The sequence below is a fragment of the Amyelois transitella genome, chromosome Z (assembly GCF_032362555.1).
Source record: "Amyelois transitella isolate CPQ chromosome Z, ilAmyTran1.1, whole genome shotgun sequence".
Lineage (NCBI taxonomy): Eukaryota > Metazoa > Arthropoda > Insecta > Lepidoptera > Pyralidae > Amyelois > Amyelois transitella.
Genome location: NC_083535.1, coordinates 8,934,086 through 8,957,657, shown reverse-complemented (window position 1 = coordinate 8,957,657; position 23,572 = coordinate 8,934,086). Strand labels below are relative to the sequence as shown.

At 34.6% G+C, this 23,572-nt stretch overlaps 1 protein-coding gene across 1 annotated transcript; it reads left to right on the top strand.

Annotated features, from left to right (window-relative positions):
- Window positions 1–582: 582 nt before the first annotated feature.
- LOC106133834 (probable cytochrome P450 305a1) lies at window positions 583–23,168 on the top strand. Its single transcript, XM_013333673.2, has 8 exons — window positions 583–731; window positions 4,013–4,267; window positions 5,081–5,299; window positions 10,429–10,610; window positions 11,190–11,286; window positions 11,597–11,774; window positions 19,543–19,802; window positions 22,719–23,168. The coding sequence occupies exons 1-8, from the start codon at window positions 644–646 to the stop codon at window positions 22,913–22,915; spliced, it is 1,476 nt and encodes a 491-aa protein (XP_013189127.2). The 5' UTR covers window positions 583–643; the 3' UTR covers window positions 22,916–23,168.
- Window positions 23,169–23,572: the final 404 nt, after the last annotated feature.

The following is a 23,572-nucleotide window of genomic DNA, read 5'->3' as shown; positions in this document are numbered from 1 at the left end:
GTCAATTAACCTGTAAATAGTAATTTTGTATCATTCAATATTTTCTCAATCCTCGCGTAGATTTAGGTTACAACGTCACCGCTCTGGAAAAGAGATGTGTCTGGGGTGCGCTTTTTGACCATGATCTAGAATTTGACGAATCAGGTTTACACATGAAGCGACTCTCATCCGACAATTGCAGCCTTACCTATATTGGATAATGGTATAAAAGAGTGTTTCTCTTCTAAACTACCAGGAACCACAAGGCACACATCACTGATTCGAAATAGTTCTATGTTTGGTTTTCTTAAACACATTCCGGCTGTTTTTTTAAGAACTCATATGTTTTTCTCTTCCTAGTACAAGTAAGTTTTGTACGAATCGTTCGTCAACATTAATATGTTTTAAATTAAGAAAATCTGTTAAAGAAATTGTGACCATCGCCTAGTAAATCGTATTAACCTTCAGCTCTCCAGTCCGATATTTTGGAATTCCCACATGAGCAACGCCGCTGGCAGAAGCTAGATAACATGAATGAGGAGAGCCGCGAGATTTAAGGATTGACATTAGGGATGTCACTTCAAGTCATCACTCATTCAGTCTCGATCTGTGGCCGTCACCGCTGGCACGTAAACGCAAGCCAGCCTGCGCGTGCGCCCAAAATATGTTCACATCAATCATCATCGTTTTAGTATTATTAGTAACGGGTTATGTATTAAGAAGTATTATTAAACCGAAAAATTACCCGCCAGGTACGTTTTAACATTTTTCACATAATATTTCATTCATAATCTCGGTATGTGAAAATACTGAAATTTGTACCAAATTTCTAATTGGTTCAAAGTTCACGTGTTCTTATATGATCTTTATGTATCTGAAGTTATGTTACAAAGTTGTAAATACTAATTTTATTTAAGCACGTGCATTACCAACTATAAACTAAAAAGAGTTATTGTCATCTAAAGATAGACCGTGTCACGCCGTCGGTCTTCTTGTAGTGATCGAGTTAACAATCGATTCATTCATTGTGAAATCTTGTTGCTGTGACGATTTTTTTTTATTTATTATAAATGTTATTATCGGCTGAAATCGAAGTAGGCCCACGTGATAAGGAAAAGTTTAAGTTTATGTAATACTTGACTCCTAATGTGAGTAGGTATTTATTTTGTAAGTAAAAACATATTTGCATCCATAATTTAGCAGGGCTTGAAAAAATGAAAATCTGAATAAATCAATTGTTTCAGTTTCAGAATCGATATTTTTCGATAGAATTATAACCTTACATTACGTCATTGAAATATTACATGATATTGCGAAAATGTTCGCAATGCGGGTTGTTTGTTAACACTTAATTTATTTACGTGGAAATTTAACATTTCCAAGGTAAATTATTGGTATATGACATTAAATTAATGTAAAGTCAATATTTAATAATGAAATTGCACTTTCTGATTTTGATGCTGCAGTTTGAATTTTATTTTGCCGTTCATATTAATTTTTATTTTTTTACGTCTAGAATATTTTTACCAGTACCATGTGGTCTCCGACACTTTATGTTTTTCCATGGATGTCGTAAAGGATTAAGGGCATTAGCACTTTCATCTAGGCAGCGCACCCCGGGCTCCTTTTCTTAGATTGAGTGAATTCAGTTAAGGGGAAGAAGATTATTAACAGCGAGGTAAAAAAGGATGTTGTAAATTAGAAGTCTGCAGTCCCCGTAAATTGGATCAGTATCTTAACAAGATGCGGCGTTTGGTTCATCGAAAGCTCTATCTGTCAAGATCGCAGATTTTTCAGTAAAATCACCTTTAAATGGATCGGAATATGCTGAGTTAGTATTTTCAGCGCCGATTTGTCGGTGCGCCAATTATTGTTAATGATTTATCAATGGTCGTCGAATTTCAAAGAATATTATGTTTCTAAAAAATAATTGGGCCGATTTGTATGACCTTCAGTACAGAGACTAAATTTCCAGAAGTAACAAAAACATTTTCCGTCGTCGTGGCCGTCGAGTCTTTTCGAGACGATTGACTCTTTCTATCCCGTAAGGACTAAATACGTGATCTCTTCTTCATCGACACACTCTTGACAGAGTGGCAGTGGAAGGTTACATGTACACATGTATTATACTATGAAATGGTTAAAACTTCTTTAAATGCTTTGAAACTATATTTTAAGTAAAGTAAATAAATACGAACAAACCACAAAGATTGATCTATCCCAGGAGTAAGTTCGGAACTTGTGTTACGGGATACTAACTCAACGATACTATATTTAGATACGAATAAGTATTTGAAATTATTATGTTACTGAGTCATAAAACTATTTTTATAGCTGTGCACAGGATAGATTAGATATACGGAACAATGCGGCTAATCTTATCTCAGGGAAGTTGTGATTTGGGGTGATGAACTATTGTTATAGGAATGATGGAAGAGTAATATTTAAAACACACACAAATCACGTATTAATTCCTTACGGGGTAGACAAATCACATAGTCAAAAGACACTGGAAGACTTCCTTCGGCTTTAGGTAGGTATGGCTTAATGGTGGAATTGAGTTTCGGATAAAATGACAGGTTGTTATAATGCTTGCATAAAAATGAATCATATTTTATGAGAATTTCCCTTGTCAACTGTTACATTCTTCTCGATAGTGAGCAGCTGGAACACACTATATTATTTCTCCGCTGCAACGCCATATTTTATTTTAAATTCCATTTACAGCCATAATGATTATTACATCAATTTAAATAATCACGTAGGTATTCGGTGTGTATGAATTTTTAAATTGGCGATGCGAATGGGCGTTTTATTTAATTATATTGATGGAAATCAATCCTTTGGAAATATTTTAATAATATGAAATGGAGTTCAATTTCTGACATATATTTCAATGTAATGTTAAGTAATCTTCCTTATCCCGTTTTGGTTACATCCTCAGTTCTCTGGAAAGGTGCTCGGAGTGCGTCTTTTGACCATAATCCTGGATTGAGTAAGTCTGGGTTTACACGAAGAGACTCCCGTCCGATCTCCGCAACATTTGCAGGGGAACTTAACCCTAAAGTTAGTCTAAGCTTTTTGATTTCCTACATGATATTTTGAGTGTAGCGAATGAAAATAAGGTCTCTAATAAAAATAAAATAACAAGAGAACTCTATCACGCTTCTGATTTAAACATGGTTTTACTTACATTTGTTTCTCTACTATAGTAGTATTGTGATATTTATCGAATTTATAGTAGAAAGATACAATATTATATGCCACTGAGCCTTTTCAATAGTTTAGAGAAGGTTTGTAAATATGTTTTCTACGCACTAAACTGCTTTTCTCACGTTATTGTACTTATGAAACCATTTCGGTTTTAAAATATTTTTTATTGGTTGCTACGCGCTAGAATGAATGAGCTCTAACAAGCTCTAATTATATTCAATCGACGTATTGTTCGAGACTGGAGTATTGTCTTGCGAAGATTATTTCTTAGAATATTTGTTTCAATCGCTTCAATTTCAATGCGTTTAAAAAATAACATGCACAACAAACACTCATTTGCAATACTTTATACGAGTATAATATAAGCATTTATACTTACGTACAGTGGGCAACATGGAAAGGTATACCATCTCTCGTTTTCGCTCTCGCTTCATCTTGCTTTATAATTATGTAGCCCACACTATACATAAAATTATAAAATTATTAGATATCCCTCGTTTTTAAATGAAAGGAAATAACAATTGTATTCAAATAACTTGACAAAAAACGAAGGGGTAAAGGTTTAAAAACATTAGTTTACTATTCAGCCGTGATCGAAATTATGCAGATGCGACTAATTTATTTAGCACGCGAACGTTCAGCCGCTTCCAAACTCTCGTTTTGCCGCGCGGTTGCGGTCCGTACTAAATGCCTAGATTGCTTTAATCTCATCCGCCAACACGCCGCCGATCGCGAGTTTGGGAGCGGCCTAATTTTGTTATGCTTTTCCACTTCACGAAGCGAAACACTCAAGTTCAACAATCAATGATTCTCGTTACAGGCCCGAGGTGGTACCCCTTCTTTGGAAGCAGCTATGTTGTGCAACAAATGTCAAGGAAATATGGCACGCAATGGAAAGGTCTGTCGAAACTGGCGAGAGATTATTCCACACAAGTTCTGGGACTGAAACTAGGGAGGGAACTGTTAGTTGTCGTGTTCGGTGAAAAGAATTTGCACCAAGTTTTTACCCAGAAGGAGTTTGAAGGCAGGCCAGATAGTTTTTTTCTGAGATTACGTTGTCTTGGAAAACGGTTGGGTGAGTAATAAATATCTTATAAATCTCGAATGGAAATAAATATAAGTCTTTGTTGCATGTGGTATTAATGGAGAATCATATTCAAAGGTTCACCTCGGGCTCCTCTCCAGAGAGGTGAGGACATAAGAGGAAGAAAAAGAGAAATCAAATTAATTTTGGCACTACTCGTGTCATAATTTCAAATATATCAGGACATTTAATTTACCTCTCTTTATTCTGAAACCGCGGTCAATAGTGGACACTGTGATATCCCCAAGGAGCTAGAACAAAAGCCACTAAGGCAATTATAGAACATACAGCTATTAAAAGCACTGAGTAAAATAGAGACAGTTTGATAAAGTAGTAAGTATCCTGTGGGATTCCACCCCCTCACACGCCCACGACTGTACAACCGAAGCAGGAATATCGAACATTCCTTATTACTGACACTAATTTAATTAACAGAATGTCTGCAAGTTTCCTTTCGAAAATAGTGTACCTACTATAAACCATACGATCTATTTATTTCAGTCATTTAATGACAAAGTCGTCAAATAAAAGTAGTACGTATAAATAGCTTCTATAATAATCTAAGTACATAATGTGTAATAGAAAATAATTTAAATCGGAGTACATTAAGTATTCAATAAATACTTATATGAAAAAAATTTGACCCCAGTCGGCAGAGATAGCTGCTTACATTCTTGAAACACGTACTCCAAAAATAATACTCCGTAGTCACGTCAAATGTTTTTTTTTACTTTCTCAGAAAGTATCGCATTACGTAACCATTTGCAAGAAACAAAAATCCAATGGCCATTGTTTCCTTTCCAGGTATTACGTTTACCGACGGCCCTCTATGGAAGGAGCACAGACAATTCACACTGAAGCATTTGAAAAATGTTGGATTTGGAAGAACTCTGATGGAGAAGGAGATTCAGAAGGAAATGCTAACCGTCCTCGAGTATATAGATAGAAAGAAACGCAAGTCTGTCAACGTGAAAGAGGTTTTGCCGTTGGCAGTTATGAATGTTCTATGGAGATACGTTGCTGGTAAAAAAAAAATATTTTTATCTCGAGTTTTCAAAGATATCGTACATAACAATAGTGAACATTTAAAACCTAGAAGACTTCATATTTCATTATTTTTGTAGGTAGTTTTTATTATATCAAATAAATAAAATAGTTTAAACAACGTTTAATATTATATTAATCGAAGTTAGGTTAAATGAAACAAATTATTTAATATTAAAAAAATTAAAGAGGCCTTCTCAAAAGTTCTATCTTTTTATGCATAAATTCGAGAATAATTCAACTTACAAATCTTAAACAACGATAATTAATAATATCTTCATGACTATGTGTATGATAATACAAAAACTTGTATAAATAGAAACACATTTCATTTTTCATCGCAAACCGAACCCGGGACCTTGTCACCCAGAGTGAAGTTCGCTCTCAATGCGCCGTAAATATAAATAGTGACAAGAGCGCGGGAAGATAAAGTTTTGATGCTAACGAAATAGAAAACAACATTTCCGAAGTAACATTATAATTTTGACGTGAATGTTCTGTGCCAGCTAACGTTTAAGCTGCATTAGTGTCGAACTTGTTAAACTCAGTTTCTCGCTGGAAGGTCGCACGTTCGAGTGCATACATAGTATTACTGTTTAAGACTCTTAAATGTGCTCTCAGACGAGCGACAGTGCATCGAAGATAAAAATGGGAATAAATATTAGTTTTATATTACTTTCCGTTTCAATGGCATCATAATATCTTTGCTTCAATGGCAGAAATTAATACCTATCTTGATATGAAACATACACGCCAAATTTAAAATATCTGGACCCAGAGTTTAGGCCGTGCGTTGATTTTACAGTCGGTCAGTGTCTTCTTAATACACATTTAAATTATTCCAATTTCCTTGGCATCTTTTTAATCTACTTAGGTATTATTTATTCGATAATAATGTTGTCTGTAACAATATTAATTCATTTTGTTTACTTAAGTTCGCTCCATTATTATTTCACTAAATATCTCTAAAAGAAATAGTGTATGTCCTCTGTGCTGCACATGGAATAGCGCTTGCCTGTGGCACGCAAGGCAGGGTTCGAATCCCGACCAGGGGATTTTGGAAAATGACCTTTTATGAATTACCTGGGTCTTGCATGTTAATCAACTAGTATTTTTTATCATATCCAGCATTTTTGATAAGTATCCCATAACACAAGTCTCAAATTTTTTTTTAGTTAAAGATGGAATGCATAACCATTAAGGTTGGTATAATGCCAAAATGTAGTAGAAGTTGTGCAATTTATTCCGTATATATTTATTAACTTTACGGTATAATATCATAATCCTATGGACTTATTATGTAACGTCTTTAACTACCTCACTATGACATACCATAACGGCGACAAATCGCAGTGTTTAGCGATTATCTCTGATCGACATAAATTCTGAGTCGCCGATAATCGCAGGAGCGCAGTCGCTTGTCTGTAACGCCCCTAAAGCGCATCTATGAAATTCCCTGTTAAGTTCACTAAATGATATGGATCGTATCGACCCAAGGTTAGTCGAAAATTAATAGTACCTATAGAGCACCGTCATAATTGAACCAAAACGGCGATTATCGGCGTTGGGGGTTTATCCAACAAGGCAAGTGGTATAATCTTCTCTCTTTCAATCTTTTTGAACCCGGCGCCTTGTCCGAAGGAGGAACAAATACGACTAGCCTATATTGGTTAATGGCTACACATTGACTTGCCTGAATCGTATCATTTCGAGAAAAAGGTCATAAGGTAAGCTTGTGTAGGTTTCCTTCTGAATCTGAATAACTCAAAAAAGATTCATTGGTCATGGCCGGGTTAGGATTTGAACTTGTGCCTACCATCACGCTTTTGTACATTTTTGCTTTGTGCCATGTGGTTACCGGCACAAATATACTACTCTGTCAAGAAAGTATCGGGAATGGATTATTTATTTATGGTTCCAAATTCAAATTTTTGTTTTTTTTGTTGTTGTTAGATTGGCACAACTGTTTTCCATTTTGGCGCGGAGTTTGAGTTGCATCTGTTGTTTACATTAAATACAGTGCTATTTTTAGTTATATCATATCTAGTGTGTATTGCTAATTTCATAATGGATAAAAACATCGAACAAAGAGTTTGTCTTAAATTTTGCATTGCCAATGGAATATCGTGTTCGGAGTCACTGAAAATGTTACAGAAGGCTTACGGTGAATCGACTTTATCAAAAACTCGTGCTTATGAGTGGTACAAAGCGTTCAAAAGCGGTCGAGATGTGATGGAAGATTTGCCTCGCTCTGGTAGGCCATCAACGTCTGCAACTGAAGTTAACATCGCAAAAGTGAAGGAAATAGTGACTGAAAATCCTCATTCAACTTTGAGAGAGATAGCCACCGAACTTTCTGTATCTCACGAGTCGATCCGTACCATTTTAACTAATAATTTGGGTATGAAACATGTTGCCGCTCGGCTAGTCCCAAAAGACGTGAATTTTTTTCAAAAACTCAATCGCATGAGAGTCGCTGAGGACATGCTAGAACGAGTCAATTCCGACCCAACATTCATGAAACGCATTGATACTGGTGACGAGACGTGGGTTTACGAGTTTGACATGCAAACTAGTCAACAAGCTTCGGAGTGGCGCCTTCCAACTGAACCGAAACCGAAAAAACCACGCCAAAGTCGTTCAAAAGTCAAAGTCATGTTGACTGTTTTCTTTGACTATCGCGGTGTTGTGCACTCGGAATTCTTGCCGGAAGGTCAAACGGTAAATAAGGAATATTATTTGAGTGTTATGCGGCGTTTAAGAGAGCAAATCCGACGAAAAAGGCCAGATTTGTGGAAAGAAAATTCTTGGATTTTGCACCATGATAATGCACCTTCGCACAAGGCCATCATTGTGAACGAATTTTTAACCAAACACTCAACAAATACCATCGAGCAACCACCATATTCACCAGATATGGCTCCAGCCGACTTTTTTCTTTTTCCTAAACTCAAATTACCACTTCGTGACACCCGTTTTCAATCGGTAGAAGACATAAAAGAGAATTCGCGGCGAGAACTGACCTCAATTCCGGAAACAGCGTTTAAAAAATGTTTTGATGATTGGATTATTCGTTGGCGTAAGTGTATCGTTTCTAAAGGAGCATATTTTGAAGGTGATAAAATAAATTTGGATGAATAACAAACAGTTTGTGTATTATTGATCTTTTCCTGCTACTTTCTTGACAGAGTAGTAAAAAGAATAGGATCACTCCATCTCTTTCCCATGGATGTCGTAAAAGGCGACTAAGGGATAGGCTTATTGGGATTCTCCATTTAGACGATGGGCTAGCAACCTATAACTATTTGAATCTTAATTCTATCATTAAGCCAAACAGAACGTGGCGTTTCAGTTTTTCAAGGCTGTTGGCTCTGTCTACCCCGCAAGCGTATTGCCATGCTTTAAAATCAGGCCCCTTCTCACTGACGCACTGTTGAAAATAAGTGAATACCTAGACATATATTATGAACAAGATATAACATAACCGCATAACAATAGTGTATCAACAATCAACATTGCCGGCTCAGTAATTTGCGGTTAACCAGTACTGACTGCCCGTTAGTATATTAGTGGAGCATGAGAGAAAATTAATATGTGGCGAATATAAAATTTAGAGAACTAAAACTTTATTCCTAATAAAACATTTATAGACAAGTAGAGATAAAACTACATCTATTTTCCGGAGGGGTAGACAGAGACTACATTTTTATTCTTACTACGATTTCTTACGTACTTCTTTCCACATCATGCAAGCTCGGTTTAGTTTTAATATTTTAATTGAATATAACTCCTAACAATTTTTCCTTTAGTGTCTTCAAAGCAAGGACAGCCTTCTAGGCATTTTTAATAAGGAGTTTTTCGCTTATTTGCATAATATGGTACATTTTATTTTGGTGAAAACTTTAATAATCAAAGTAATAGATACTTTGTTTATTAAAAATTTCATCAAAATTAGGAAATAATATTTAATGAAATTTTAACAGATTACTTTCATACTTCGTTATGGCTAGGTGCATGATATCCTACGGAACACGGCCAGTTATCGCTATATACATATATCGTTAATAACTATAGAATAATTTCTAATACGTTACGTGACGTCATCTTAAAACTCATTTCACCTTAGAGTTCTCGGTAGTCTTCTCTTTATATTAAAAATTATTTGTTTGTTTGAATCGAGTAAAGCTAACTAGAGTTTCTCGTACTAATTAAATAGAATCTTTTACTTTGATATTCAGCTGTTTGAACTTGAAGTATATTTTTGTGAAGTAATTAAGTAAGAACTTTATTAAAAGCGAAATGAATTTTAAATGAAATATAAGACTAAAGGAAGTATAAAATCAAATAATGCGAATTTTCTGTTCTTTTAATGTCTTGTTTTTTTTTTTTTGACCTTACGAGAAATTTCTGGTAACGGTAAAGGTTGTTCTAATAATAATTTACCAAACTTGATCTCGTTCTTTAATCCTATAATTAATGATTTAAACCACTATCAAAACATACTAGAATCAGAGCTCTAACAATTGAAAAACAAATTCCCGCTAAAAGAAAAAAACACAAACCATACTTAATTTTTGTGGTATTTTGACGTTTGGCATTTAGGCGACTTAAATGTTATAAATTACAAAAGAAAGTAAGCTTCAAACTTTTTGCGTAAAGAATAAGTTGATACATAACAGAACTTTTGAAGAATTCACGTGAACGGAAGTCTTAGAAATGATTTAAATTATATGACCAATTTTCCAGACTTTAATCTTTTGCCGTGTGGTTTCCGGCATTTTAGAATAGGACCACTCCATCGCTACCCTATCTATGGATGTCGTATGATGCGACAAAGGGAATAGGAGCACATTCATTTAGTGCAAGATCCCATTCTGAGTTGGTAGTAAAAAGAAAACATAGTGTGTCCCAGCTGCTCTTCAAATTGTAAATGTCAATCAAGGGACAAGGGAAAGGCTAATCAACTTGGGAGTCTTATTTTAGGTAATGGGGTAACAACCTGTCATGCCATACAAAATTTGGCCTTAAAGTATTTATAAGACTATTGGCCCTGTCTGCCGTATAAGGGATAAAGACGTGATTGTATGTGTGTATGTTGTTCTTTTCAGGTGAAAAAATAAAGGAAGATAGATTAAAAAGCCTGCTGGAAATTTTGAATATGAGGTCCAGAGCTTTCTCAATGGCCGGCGGATGGCTCAACCAGATGCCTTGGTGCAGATATTTTATGCCTCGAATGAGTGGATATGCACTTATAGCGAAAATGAATAAAGAAATTTCAGATATTATTGAGGTATATATGGTAACAGTAATTCTTTCTCTCTTTTTTCAGGTTTGCCCAATCATTGAGTCACAGAATTGTAATGAAGAAAATTTATTTGTTTCGGCCCTTGAACTTATTGCCGTTCGATTCTATCGAGACTTTCTGTCTTTATATCAAACGATGGGTTTAAGAACTCAACTCTTTGATCTTATGATATGATTTATGATCATATTGACTAGTTACTTATACAAGTCAATTTGCCAAAAAAATTGCAATCTGCAAAATCAATATTTTCAAAAAGTCCAATAGATTATCTTAACTAGCTTCTGGGCTCGGCTTCACTCATATATTGTCGTGCAATCACACGAGAACAGATTGTCGTTCTGGAACCAATAGATTATCTGTGGTTCTTATAAAATTATTCATTTCTAGAATAAGAACGGAATAATTTTGATCGACATAACAGCCGGTTTTAGTTCCATTTCCACTTATAACTCCGCAAATAAATTTTATAAACACACCAAAAATTGAACATTCAAACACTCACACCCTCTATGTTATTTTTCTTTGAGCATTCAATCCAATATTGGCTCCATTTTTTATGTCCAGGAAGCTATAAAGAAACACAAATGTAACGCAGTGGAAGGAACCGATTTCATTTACTCATTCTTGAGGGAGATCGATGAAAACAAGGAAACGTATACAGGTTTGTATGAACAACTCTGTTAGAGATTGGATCAGATGGATTTTTTGCAAAATATTTGGATTTGATACGAGTTCGTGGATTATTCAGAATTAACATCATTGGTATGTCATCAAGGCAGTCAAGTTTAAACCGTCATTGGAAAATAATAACTCGAAAAACATGTTTTTGTACCTATAAATTTTACTACTAGTTTTGTTAATTTACGTTAATTTATGAAATACTTTTAACCATTGTTTCTTAACTTTATTTTTATATTACTAAAGGAAATGATGGATATGTTATTTTAAACTTTAATTTATGTTTTTTTTAGAGGAACAATTGAAGACAATATGTCTTGACCTATTGATAGCTGGGTCACAGACTACCAGCAATGTGGTGGAATTTGCCATCCTGGCAGCTCTCAGGAATCAGGGAGTTCAACAGAAAATGTATGAAGAGATCAAGAACACATTAGGGGACGATGTGCCGAGCTGGGGCGATAGTTACAGGTACTTACAGAAAATCTTATGGATTTAGTATTATCTTTAAGATATAAAATCAAATCAAATCTTATCAAGTCTGTTGGCTATGCTTATCTTATAAAGGATTATAATATCTATGGTTGTTATATGCAATTAAGCTTTTCTTAAATGCTATTTAGTACCAAATTTTGTTGTAATTAGTGCAGCTTTTTGGGAGTTTTTTTGAGATGGTAATATTTTGCTGAAGTATGCGAAAATCATACAAGTGAAATTAAATTTTGGCCTTTTAGTTAACTTTGCAATTAAACTGGCATTAACATTGAAAAATATAACTTAATGAGCTTTCAAGATAATCGCAACCTTGCAAACAGATGTAGGTACGGGTCAAATATGTAAACTCCTTTTTAGAAGTCAATTAATTATGAGAGACCCACTTTTTTTGCTTCATTATTCAGACGTAGGCGTGCCCTTTACACTTAATTTAATTATTACTAGCTTTCCCCCGCGACTCCGTCCGCGCGGATGTCGCATAGATGGTTTATTTCTCCATTTTATTTTCAGTCCGGTCAATTTAGACCAAAAAATAGGAATGAAGCTACATTAATTCCCATCAAGCTGAAAATGAGTATAATTGTTCAAAACACAATCAAAAGCATTATTTCAAAATTCCCCATGATTCCGGTTTAAGGAAAAAAATTACCCAAGGTCAAAGGTAGCAAAATGGGATTTTCACGATTGTCTTCAAAACGGTAAGTTTTATAGGAAAATTACCTCAGACATAGATTGTAGATCATAAAGATATCTATAAAAAGGAATCAATATTTTTTTTCAATAAAGCTACCGTTTCTGAGACATTACGATGCAAAAAGTTGCAAGCGTCATAATATGCATAAGCACGTCTCGTATATACTCTATGTAGCAGTAATATAAGTAAAAATATTGTTCTGTCGGTAATTTTAACTTGAATTCAAAATATAAAATATACATAAGTATAATGAAACCCAGTCCCTTCATTTATACTGTAGTGAAACCTTGAGACAACATCTGTCTCTCTGTTTAATTGTGTACGTGGCTAGGGTCGTATAGCTGCTTTGTCTCAGAATGCTCAACACATGAAATACCGTTAGTCTTTAAAATAGTTGTCCTTGCGGGGATACCGTTGTCGGCTATGGACACTAGGGTGTCCCGAAAAAAATTTTTTTTTATTTCTTTAATACAAGACATCTTAAAAGCTGCGTAATTAATCGTAGATTACTACAAAAATATAAAAAAATATATAATACGATATCTTTAGGGTTCTACCGATCGTCAAAGTTTTCAGAAATTGGCATTTTTATGGCAATCTTGCATTCTTGGTAATGAGCGTAAAAATTAATAAATATATAAGTTTTGATGTTTTGTTGTTTGTAATACACACACTACATTGATTTACAAGCCAAAACGTGTTACCAGCGGCTTCGAATTTGTCAAGTTTCAACCTGCAGATGCATTCAATTTTCAACTTGTTTCGAGCATTTTCATGACTCAACTAGCTAGTGTTTCCTACAAGACTAAGCGTTTTTTATTGCTTTTGAAGTGGTAATAAGTTATTGCTATAGTCCTATTTTAATAATGAGTTCGAGGCATAGTGATACTAGTTGTGATTTATTGGGACCATACCAAGAAATGTATGACCAACAGCTACCAACTATAAATATATGGATATATTGTATTTGTCAGATATGACTTAAAAGTCAAGATCAATGGAAAAGATTCATCCAATTCAAATATATTTTCGATTATATTCGAAAAAATGATTAGCATCTGGGCTAAAGCTTCAATTCCATCAGTAACTAAGGAGCGAATCACTCAATTGCTGAAGTCATATTACGAGAAGTACCTCAATTTAAAAAGATACCCCAAAAGCAAGCAAAATTACAGTTTGGAAAACAAAGTAAAGTTATTTTTAAAATTATCTGAGAAGCTTTTTGACGTTGCTGCTTGTAAATGCAGTTCATTTGTATCTTGTTCGTGTCCAAAAATATGAAAGTTTCCATTAATGAGCGAGCTTTTTTGTTGGACCAAAGAAATGACAGAAAAATGGCTATAAGTGGTTTGATAGAAAGGAAAAAGCTAGAATAATGAAACGACAGCAGAGACAAGTCGACGAGTCTACAAAGGCGGCTATAAAGTCTTCTTTCATTCGAGAATGTGATTCTATAGCTACAAATTCAGACAAAGATTTGATGCTTCCATTTCCTTCAGAAACGTTAATATAGGTATTCACCGCCGACGAACGTTTATTCGACAGAGACACCATCTCCCTCAAAAGCAAACCGGAATACATTGCAATTACCAACAGTTGCTTAGATCTGTGATAGATAAGGTTTGTCTACGCGATCTGCTGCTGCTGTAGTTTCTGCAGTTTTAGCTGACGTCAGCTTGGTTTCTGCCGAAGATAAAGAATACTCTGGTTGTCGATAAAAACAATATTCACAGAACTGTATCTAAATCTCGTACAGAAGTTTAAAAAAATGTTAAGGGTATTGATATAAGACTAGTTACAGAGGCCTCTCAAAGTGTAATGGACGATTCTTCTAGAAATGGATTTATACGAAACAGGTTACAATCTCGAGCAGAAATGCCAAATTTTACATACAAGAATAAATTTAATTTTTAACTTTCTGTTTTAATTTACAGCTTCAATTTTGTTTCAGTTGTTTTCTTGTACCTTAAATCACTGATTTTAATGAAAAAAATAACTTTGTAACTTGATTTTTATTTCATTTCAGGTGTATAAGATCATATGGTACCTAAAATATAAAATTTTGTAAACTTTCAAGTGTGGTAGAACCCTAAAGACGACACGCAATTCAACTATTTTTACTATATTTGTATAGTCTATACAATTACGCAAATTTTGACACCTCTTGCATTAGAGTAGCTTAAAAAAAATTTTTTTTCATACATCGACGGGACACCCTAATGGACACCACGGCCTCTCATGCCCTAGGAGTGCCGGCCATTTAGGGCGCCATGCCGCCCTAAATGATATAATCCTCCATGCTCTTGCCACCATCCATGTTCCAGCCGTTCTAGAACCAAACGGTCTGGCTCGGGATGATGCCAAGAGACCGGATGGTATGACTTTGGTACCCTGGAGATTGGGGCGGCCTTTGGTGTGGGATGCTACTTGTGTCGACACACTTGCGCCGTCTCATCTTCAGGTTACTAAATCTAAGGCCGTTCTGCTTCAAATGAGGCAAAAAACCTCAAAAGGCGCAAATATGTAGTTATCGGGATCAAAGTTTACATCAGATGGCAAGTGTGATAGTGATATTGAAAGGAGAGTGAACGCGGGGAACATGGTGGATGGAGCTTTGCATGCCTTTATGAGCAGTCAGAAACTATCCAAAAAGGCTCGACTGGCTGTGCACAGGGGCGTGTTGGTCCCGACATTAATGTATGGGAGTGAAAGTTGGGTATGGCAAAAGAAGCACGAAAGCAGAATAAATGCAGTGGAAATGAGAGCGTTAAAGAGTATGTTGGGTGTGAAATTGAGTGACCGGATAAGGAACAGTGTGATAAGGGAATGTTGTGATGTGAAAGAAGATGTAGTTACAGGAACAGAAAAGGGTATGTTGAGATGGTTCGGTCATGTGGAGAGGATGAATGAAAACAGGTTTACTAAGCAGATATACATGGAGAGTGTGGAGGGAAAGGTCGGGGTGGGAAGACCTAGACGAACATATCTTGATCAAATTAAGGACGTCCTGGTAAAGGGTCAGGTCAAAAGTACTCGAAACCGCCGAGCTTGCATGAAGAGAGTTATGAATGTAGATGAAGCAAAGGAAGTATGCAGGGATCGTCGCAAGTGGAAAGAGGTAGTCTCTGCCTACCCCTCCGGGAAAGAGGCGTGAGTTTATGTATGTATGTATGTATGTAGTTATCAGTAATATCTATACTTTTGAACCTTTTGGGGTAGAAACTCTGGGACCGGGGGGCCTATCTGCCCATCAGCTTTTCCGACAATTGTCGAAAAAGCTAAATGAGGTATCTCTTGACCGGAGGGCTGGAAATTATCTGGCTTAGAGAATCAGCATTGCCATTCGAATTGGCAATGCTGCCAGCCTTCTGGGCACATTCCCGCATGTTGATGCTATGCAAGGACTGTACAATTTATAAATTAAATTTTAGTTTGTAGTCATCTTTTTTCTTTCTTTTTATAAGTAGTTTTAGTTTTAATTTGATTATTGCATTGAATTTGATAATTGTAATCTCTATTATTGTCCTAAGATGATTTTCTTCACTTAGGGTAATTCTATTTTTTTTTAAATAATAAATGCGAAAGTTAATCTTGAGTGCGCTGCGTAGTGAAAACACGTGTTTATTCTAACCTATTTCAGACTTTTTCAAGTTTAATAATAAAAATGTTAAAAAAAATGCGCTAATAGTACACTACCTCAGAGGTGGCAAGGAAACGGATGCATATTATGACGCTTGCAACTTTTTGCATCGTTATATCACAGAAACGGTAGCTTTGTTAAAAAAAAATATTGATACCTTTTTTATAGATAACTTTATGATCTACAATTTATGTCTGAGGTAATTTTCCGATTTGAAAAACTTACCGTTTTAAAGAAAATTGCGATACACCCATTTTTTTACCTTTGACCGTGAGTAAATTTTTTTCCTTAAACCGGAATCATGGGGAATTTTGAAATAATGCTTTTGATTGTGTTTTAAATAATTATACTCATTTTCAGCTTGATGGGAATTAATGTAGCTATGTAGTATTTTTTTCATAGTAATTAGTAGCGGCCCGCTTGTGCAGCAAACGGTTCAAGCCAAAGCCGACTTTAGGCGCTACAGGTTACGGCGCTAAATCCACTGCGGGTAACGCAACGTGTGTTCGCGGTTCTATGGATAAACTGAAAAATTAAGATTTTTTTTCCTTCGTATTTTTTCGGGATAAAAAGTGTCCTATTTTACGCCCAGGATAATAAGGTATAATTGTACCAAGTTTCATCAAAATCCAACCGTTACTTTTCACGTGATGCCTGAACATACAGACAGACAGACAAAAATTTTTTTAATCACATTTTTGTGTTTGGTATCGATCCAGTAACACCCCCTGCTATTTATTTTTTCAATATTTTCAATGTACAGAATTGACCTTTCTACAGATTTATTATATGTATAGATAGATATCTCATCAAAGATAACGTAATTAATTAAGGGTAGGATTTGTTAGTGTTACTCGTTTTATGAATATCTCTTTATTCAGCTCCTACCTTGGATGTTAGTGCAAAATAATCCAGTTTTGAATTAATAAATGAAAGAAAATATAGTGCCCGACAATGAAATGGATGGTCAGATGTTTCGGTTATATGTAATTATTGAGAAGGCTTCTTATATAAGTCTTTGGCTACCCCTTCGGGAAAGAGGCGTGATTGTATGTCTGAATGTACTACTATTAATATACAAATTAAGATCGATTTCTAGTTTGGAATACACCTGGCATATGTCGAAATATGTCACAGTTAATAAAGCATTTTGATTGTTTAAGTTATTCAGCGATAACTTTGATGAGGTACTACGTGGTGGATTTCACTAAACTTTTACTATTAATATAAGTTAGAAAGTTACTTTAGCTATTTTTACGATGGATTTTTCTTTCATTTTTTAAAGGTAATGTGTAAATTTTTTCATTTGAATTGATCGATAGATCCCTAGAGTCTCACTAAAGTAAAGCCATATTAGAGCTAAAACAAGAAATAAACATTTCCATGAAAATCAAACCTATTCACGTTAATGAAATTATTGATTGATTGGAAATTAAAGGCAATTTGACGTCTCTATGAAAGCGGAATTGAGAGAATTGATTCGCCTCTAGGGGGCTACGCCTCTGTTTCAAATTAACAATAGGAACTAGAAACTTTGAATATTATGACAAACAATTCAAAACTGTATTCAGTGTTACCACAAAGCACTGAAATTTGGGGTCAGACGGCGAGAGCTGCTAATAGGTAAATTATGTTTGGAAGTTACTTTTTATACCTCAATTTTGTCTTCGTTTGCTACCTATTTCTTAGAATGGCTGGTCTCCGATAGAATTCTCAGTTCAGTCCAGTTGTTGCCGTTGCCAGGGCTTCACTGTAAATATAATGTAAAGGTTTTAGCGATTGGTTGCCTTCTACGTTACGTCTAATTTTCTCTCTCACATGCACATATTGAAACACTGAGACTATGAATACACGGCTTTTTAGTAAAAATTAAGACAATGCGTACAAATTGAAAAAAGTAGCCGTAAATTCAGTAATTTATATGACTTTGTAATACACATTTAAAAAGTAAACATCATGTTGTACAATGTACACACATGCGCTGTTTACTTTTTGATTTGTGTATTGTGAGGATACGTAAATTAATGTATTCGCATTGTGATGAATATTGCCCCAAACTAAAACACAAAATAAAACGACTACAGAGAAAGCCTTGCCGCCATGCACATAATAAAAGTTTAGAGTATTTCTTGATACACGTTCTTGACCTAATTATACAATGGTGTAATGGTATGTTCGAATGCTTCCATCGTGTTCTAGTACCTAGATAGATAAACTCTTTATTGCACTATAAAAGTATGACATGCAAAGCAGCACAAAAGAGACAGAGATGGTAAAAAGGCGGACTTATCGCTAATGCAATTGCTTCGTAGCGAAAAAGAAACAGCGATTAAAAGCTGCTCTTTTCGCTCAGTTTAAAAAATACAAAACTAAAATACATTTTTTGTATGTATGTATGTTTGTAACGCGATAACATTCGGACCGTTGGTCTGATTTTGATAAAATTTCAAAGGTTCAATAGAATTTTTAAATTTGTTGGGTAACAAAGACGTCTATACGGTTTTCAAGGTATTCACAACTTTGTAATAAATAGTTTTGTACGTGGCAAACGGCTACTATTTTAAATATTGGTGCCCTAATTTATTTAGCGTAATTTTAAGGTCGATCGTGTTTTCAAATTATCTCCATTTTTTTTTCGAAACGGTTTAATAAATAGTGCAATACATAATGAACAAAAATGTGTACCTTAATATGCCGCATACCTATCCATATTCTCAATATTTTATAATAAAACTAACCGCAGGCATGATGCATACAAACATCGATATTCTAGATTAATGACATATTTACCCTTTATTAATTTGTCTAATGAAAAATGGATGTTTTCTTTTTTCACATTTCAATTAAACTGCAACATAATTTACTAGATACTTAACCGTAAGATAATTAAAAAAAGTGTTTGAATATAATATCGATAAAAATATTTTTACTAAAAAATTGAAATACATTTTTCATATTGGAGATTGCCTGTACTGATTGCTGATTGATTGGATGGTGTTTATTTCATACCGAAAAAAAATATTTGCATGCGGAAAAGCCATTTCTATATTTCAATTTTCACAGAAACAGCTTTTGCATTCAATTTGTAAAGTAATTTTCGCATGTTTTTCCACTACACATCCATTTCGTTTAGCGCGAGTAATTAATCAAAATAAATAACTAAAAGCTCTATTTCAATATTTTCATATTTGTAAACTGCATATCGACACAGATATTTTATTATTTATGTTAGATAAATTCAAATAAACTTTTTCAAAATAACTAATATAGTTTCTCTGTTACAATGCTTTCAATAGATTATGGTTAAGATTATAAAACATAAAACGTATTGAACACGCAACTTACTTAAGAAGGTGTATTGATTTGATCAACCTGTATTTTCTATCTAAATTTAACCATTTCTTTTCCAGGCTCACGTACACCTCAGCATTTTTATTAGAAGTCCAGAGGTTCTTCACGATCGTCCCTCTGGCGGGTCCTCGACGGGTCCTCGAAGACACCCAAATAGATGGTTATTTAATACCAAAGAACACGACCGTTCTTATTTCTGTCGCCGATCTACACTTCGATGCGGGAATATGGGACAAACCACATGAATTTAAGCCCGAAAGATTTATAGATGAAACGGGCGCATTGAAAAATTCAGAGCACATGTACCATTTCGGCTTAGGTTAGTGACTGAGTTTTATGTTATGCCTTCTTCTTTAGTAATAGCTTACTGGGTCACTGGTTTATTTATGTATGTAACTGGTGAATGTAAAAGTAAATGATTTTGTTTTGGATATATTGCTACAATTTGCTGAGGTTTTCGGCAGGTACTTTAGAACAGATACAGATATTAACGAATTCAATGGCCTCTATGGCGCAGCGGTAGTACGTTTGTCTGTGACACCGGAGGTCCCGGGTTCGAATTCCGGCCAGGGCATGATGAGAAAAGAACTTTTTCTGATTGGCCTGGGGATGTTTATCTATATAAGTATTTATTATAATATATAGTGTTGTTGAGTTAGTATCTCGTAAGACAAGTCTCAAACTTACTTCAAGGCTAACTTAATCATTGTAATTTGTCCCATGTATATTTATTTATTTATTAATACATTAGAAAACCGTTTTATTATGTCTCAGAAAATTGCATCACAAGTGACGATACTTCTAACGAACTCTTCATTAAAAAATATTGGTTCTATCAGTGAAAATAATGACCAGAGTTATAATCTAAATCTAGCCAAAAGATAAAAAAGAGTTACTTCAATGTCATCAAATTGTCAGGTGGATGCTTTTTGAATCACCAAAACGATTAGTTAAAACGGATTACGCTCCGGGGGTTTCGTAGTAACCTTTGTAAATCTTTAAAAGGTGTCCAAGAATCGCATTTCTGCATGCTCAAGAATACCGGAGCGCTTTAAATTCCGTCTGGCATTATCCGAATTTTTCTGTCTGTTATAAATTTGTCTGCAATATTGTTTGCAAATTCCCGGAATTTTCTCTTCGCTAATACAATTTTTGTTAGCCACCAACAGGTGCATATAAACTATTGTGGTTTGCATTAAATTTATTTGATTAGGCGTGTAATTATGTGCATTGTTGAACAATGTTCAAATTATGCAGTCTAATTTCAATTCCACGTAGTGAGTTTCACCCTGTGTGCTTTGTTAGTCGCGGGTTTGAGCTCAAACGCTCGTCATGTTTTCTGGGAACTAATTAATGTTGCACTCACCCGTGTCATATTAGCGTGTTTCATTTGTATTAGATATATACCGGAATTTGCAACGAAATGTTGCTCATTTTCACTATTTTACCAAGTTCGAGTTTAGCTATATTTGACATGTTTGTTAATAATATTTGGCAAAGTGTTTACGTTCGGCCGCCTTGACTCCAACCAGTATTGGGAATTTTGTGATGACAGTTCGTCTAGCAACTTGTCACTGTTTGAATCTTAATTCTATCATTAAGCCAAACAGCTGAATGTGGCCTTTCAGTCTTTCTTTTATTCTATTCGGAAATACATTGCCAACTTATGATCTATCAAATAAAATAAGTAAGATCATTCACATAGCTAGAAATGTAACACTATATTAGTTGAGAATTTAAATCTGAATTTTTTAACGCGAACAGAGCACAAAAACATTTGATGAGAATGTGCACGGCCATGAGACTGGAATTGATTTTGGATCAAGTTTTAATCCTCCTTTTTTATCCAGCCATTTTATACAGACAGCGGAACGTGCATGATAGTTCAAAAATGAACGAGTTTTTATCTTTCCATTTCAAATTTCATTTGAGTCCTGGATTATGAACTATCTATAGTTATGTCATACATACGAGTATATATCAGATAGATTAATTTTCTATGCAGCTCAGTGTTGTAGGTTATTTCTAATGAACATTCATAACGATATAGATGACCTATTTAGTAAGAATAAAAAAATATTGGTCATAAGATGAAGACAGATTGAATCGTTTTTATAAGTAAGCTGTTTCCCGCAGCTCCGCCCGCGTGTAGTGTAGGTCGCTTTTCACATAATCTATGGAAATTATAATTATCCTCTTCCCGTGCTTATTTTATAAAGCCATTATATTGCAAGGATATCAAACTGAAAATAATTACCTATAATAAACGTACTATCACATCTTTGTCTCTAAAGAGTTAACGCAACCTATACAGTATACAGGGTCATTGAGAACTAAACGAGTCCAATTTTACCATAAAATTCTAAGCGTTAATTATAGTTATCTTTCTACTTCTCGCGTTATTTTCTCATTGCTGAGATCTGCTTATTTGAGATCCATTGAAAATGGAGGTAGTGTTACAAATGATTATCAACAGTTCCATCATGGAACTGAACCGTCGTACTAATGTGAACGAAAAAATCTACCCATTTGGTTGGACTGCGGCCTACAGTTTTGACATCAATCTTGCCACCATTACCGTGTAATTCCCCATTTCATCTTCCACAGTTTCATACTTGATATCGTAAAAGGTAACAAGAGAATAAGCATTTTCATCTAGTGCAAGCTACCGTACAGGTTTGGAAGCAAATAAAAAAAGAACTTAGAGCGTATCAGGTGCTATTCTTCTCACGTCGATGGAAAAAGTAAATTTAGCGAAAAGGTGATAAACTTGCTTTTCCAAATTCTTCTTTTCCATCTCAATTCCATTACTAGCTATCCGGTAAATCGTGGCCTTTAAGTCTCAGTTCGATTGGTTCTGTCTACCTCGAATCGTTAGGAATGAATTCGTGATACCTATTTGTGTGATTAACGTCCAGTGAGAAGGTTGGTTAATTTACAAACATTTTATTTGGCGTATTGATAGTAACTAACTAGGTAAAATATCACCTAGTTTAGCCCATCTATTATAGTTAATTCAGTGTCCCTGTTATCAAAACGAATTATACTTTTGATATTTATTTATGCCAAGAGGCATTAAGTCCGTCTTTTGTACATTTTTTGTGCAATAAATTCTTGTCTTAATAGCTGTACAACAAAAAAGCTTATCAAACAAATTCGGTCTTGTTCTTCTTTTTTGCCGAATCGACACTAATTATGAATATTTACATGTATAAAATACCTATCATCGTTACAGGTCGGAGACGCTGTCCGGGAGACTCATTAGCGAAGTCCTTCATCTTCATTACATTCGTTGGGATTCTTCAGAAGTACAGAATCGATTGTAGCAATGGAATATTACCTTCAGACGAACCGAATGTCGGCCTTATAGCGGCAGCTAAACCTTTTACAGTAGACTTTGTGCCAAGAACTTCTTGTGATTCTAGTAATTAATATGAATAACAGCTTGCTTTCAAGTAGTAATAATTAATTACGTGCAAATATTGATCGCAATATAAGATGATGATTTTGTAGTGAGAAATTGTGCCAGCATTCAGTAATTTTAGATTGATAGTTTGATTAATCTAAGTCAGCAAGATACCAATTTAGGTATTTAAAGAGTTGCTTTATCACAATTATGGTAACTCGATTGTAGGATCGATATTGAATAAATAGAATCTCATGGCGGATGATTTTGTTTTATTCATTCCTATTAAATAAATGCATTTTTCCTTGATTTGGAATTTTTATTTCTAAATAGAAATATACTTAAGTACCAGGGTGATTAGATAAAAAAACAAAACGTAAGAGCTTAAGAATTGTAGTATGAACGTAATACTTATTTCTAAAGAAACTTCCAGTCTTAGAGTATCGACTTAGGAAAATAGACATTATGGCATATTCGTTCAATAAATGAATCATACTCATTAGATAAAGATAAAAGCTCTAAAACCTATGAAATTGATGTTAAAACTATAATGCTGCAGACTAATATTGTCAATGAATACTGTCAAAGACGATTTCTGACAAGTTATTTAAGATTGTACAAAATATTTCTAGTAGTAGCATGTTTTTAGTTATACCGTTTTACACTCATATTGTAAGGATTTG

Excerpts from the sequence above, each read along its gene's own strand:
- LOC106133834 (XM_013333673.2), top strand. The coding sequence starts at position 644 with ATGTTCACATCAATCATCATCGTTTTAGTATTATTAGTAACGGGTTAT. Across the intron at positions 4,268-5,080 it reads TTGTCTTGGAAAACGGTTGG|GTATTACGTTTACCGACGGC; the intron begins GTGAGTAATAAA and ends TTTCCTTTCCAG. Across the intron at positions 11,287-11,596 it reads AAACAAGGAAACGTATACAG|AGGAACAATTGAAGACAATA; the intron begins GTTTGTATGAAC and ends TGTTTTTTTTAG.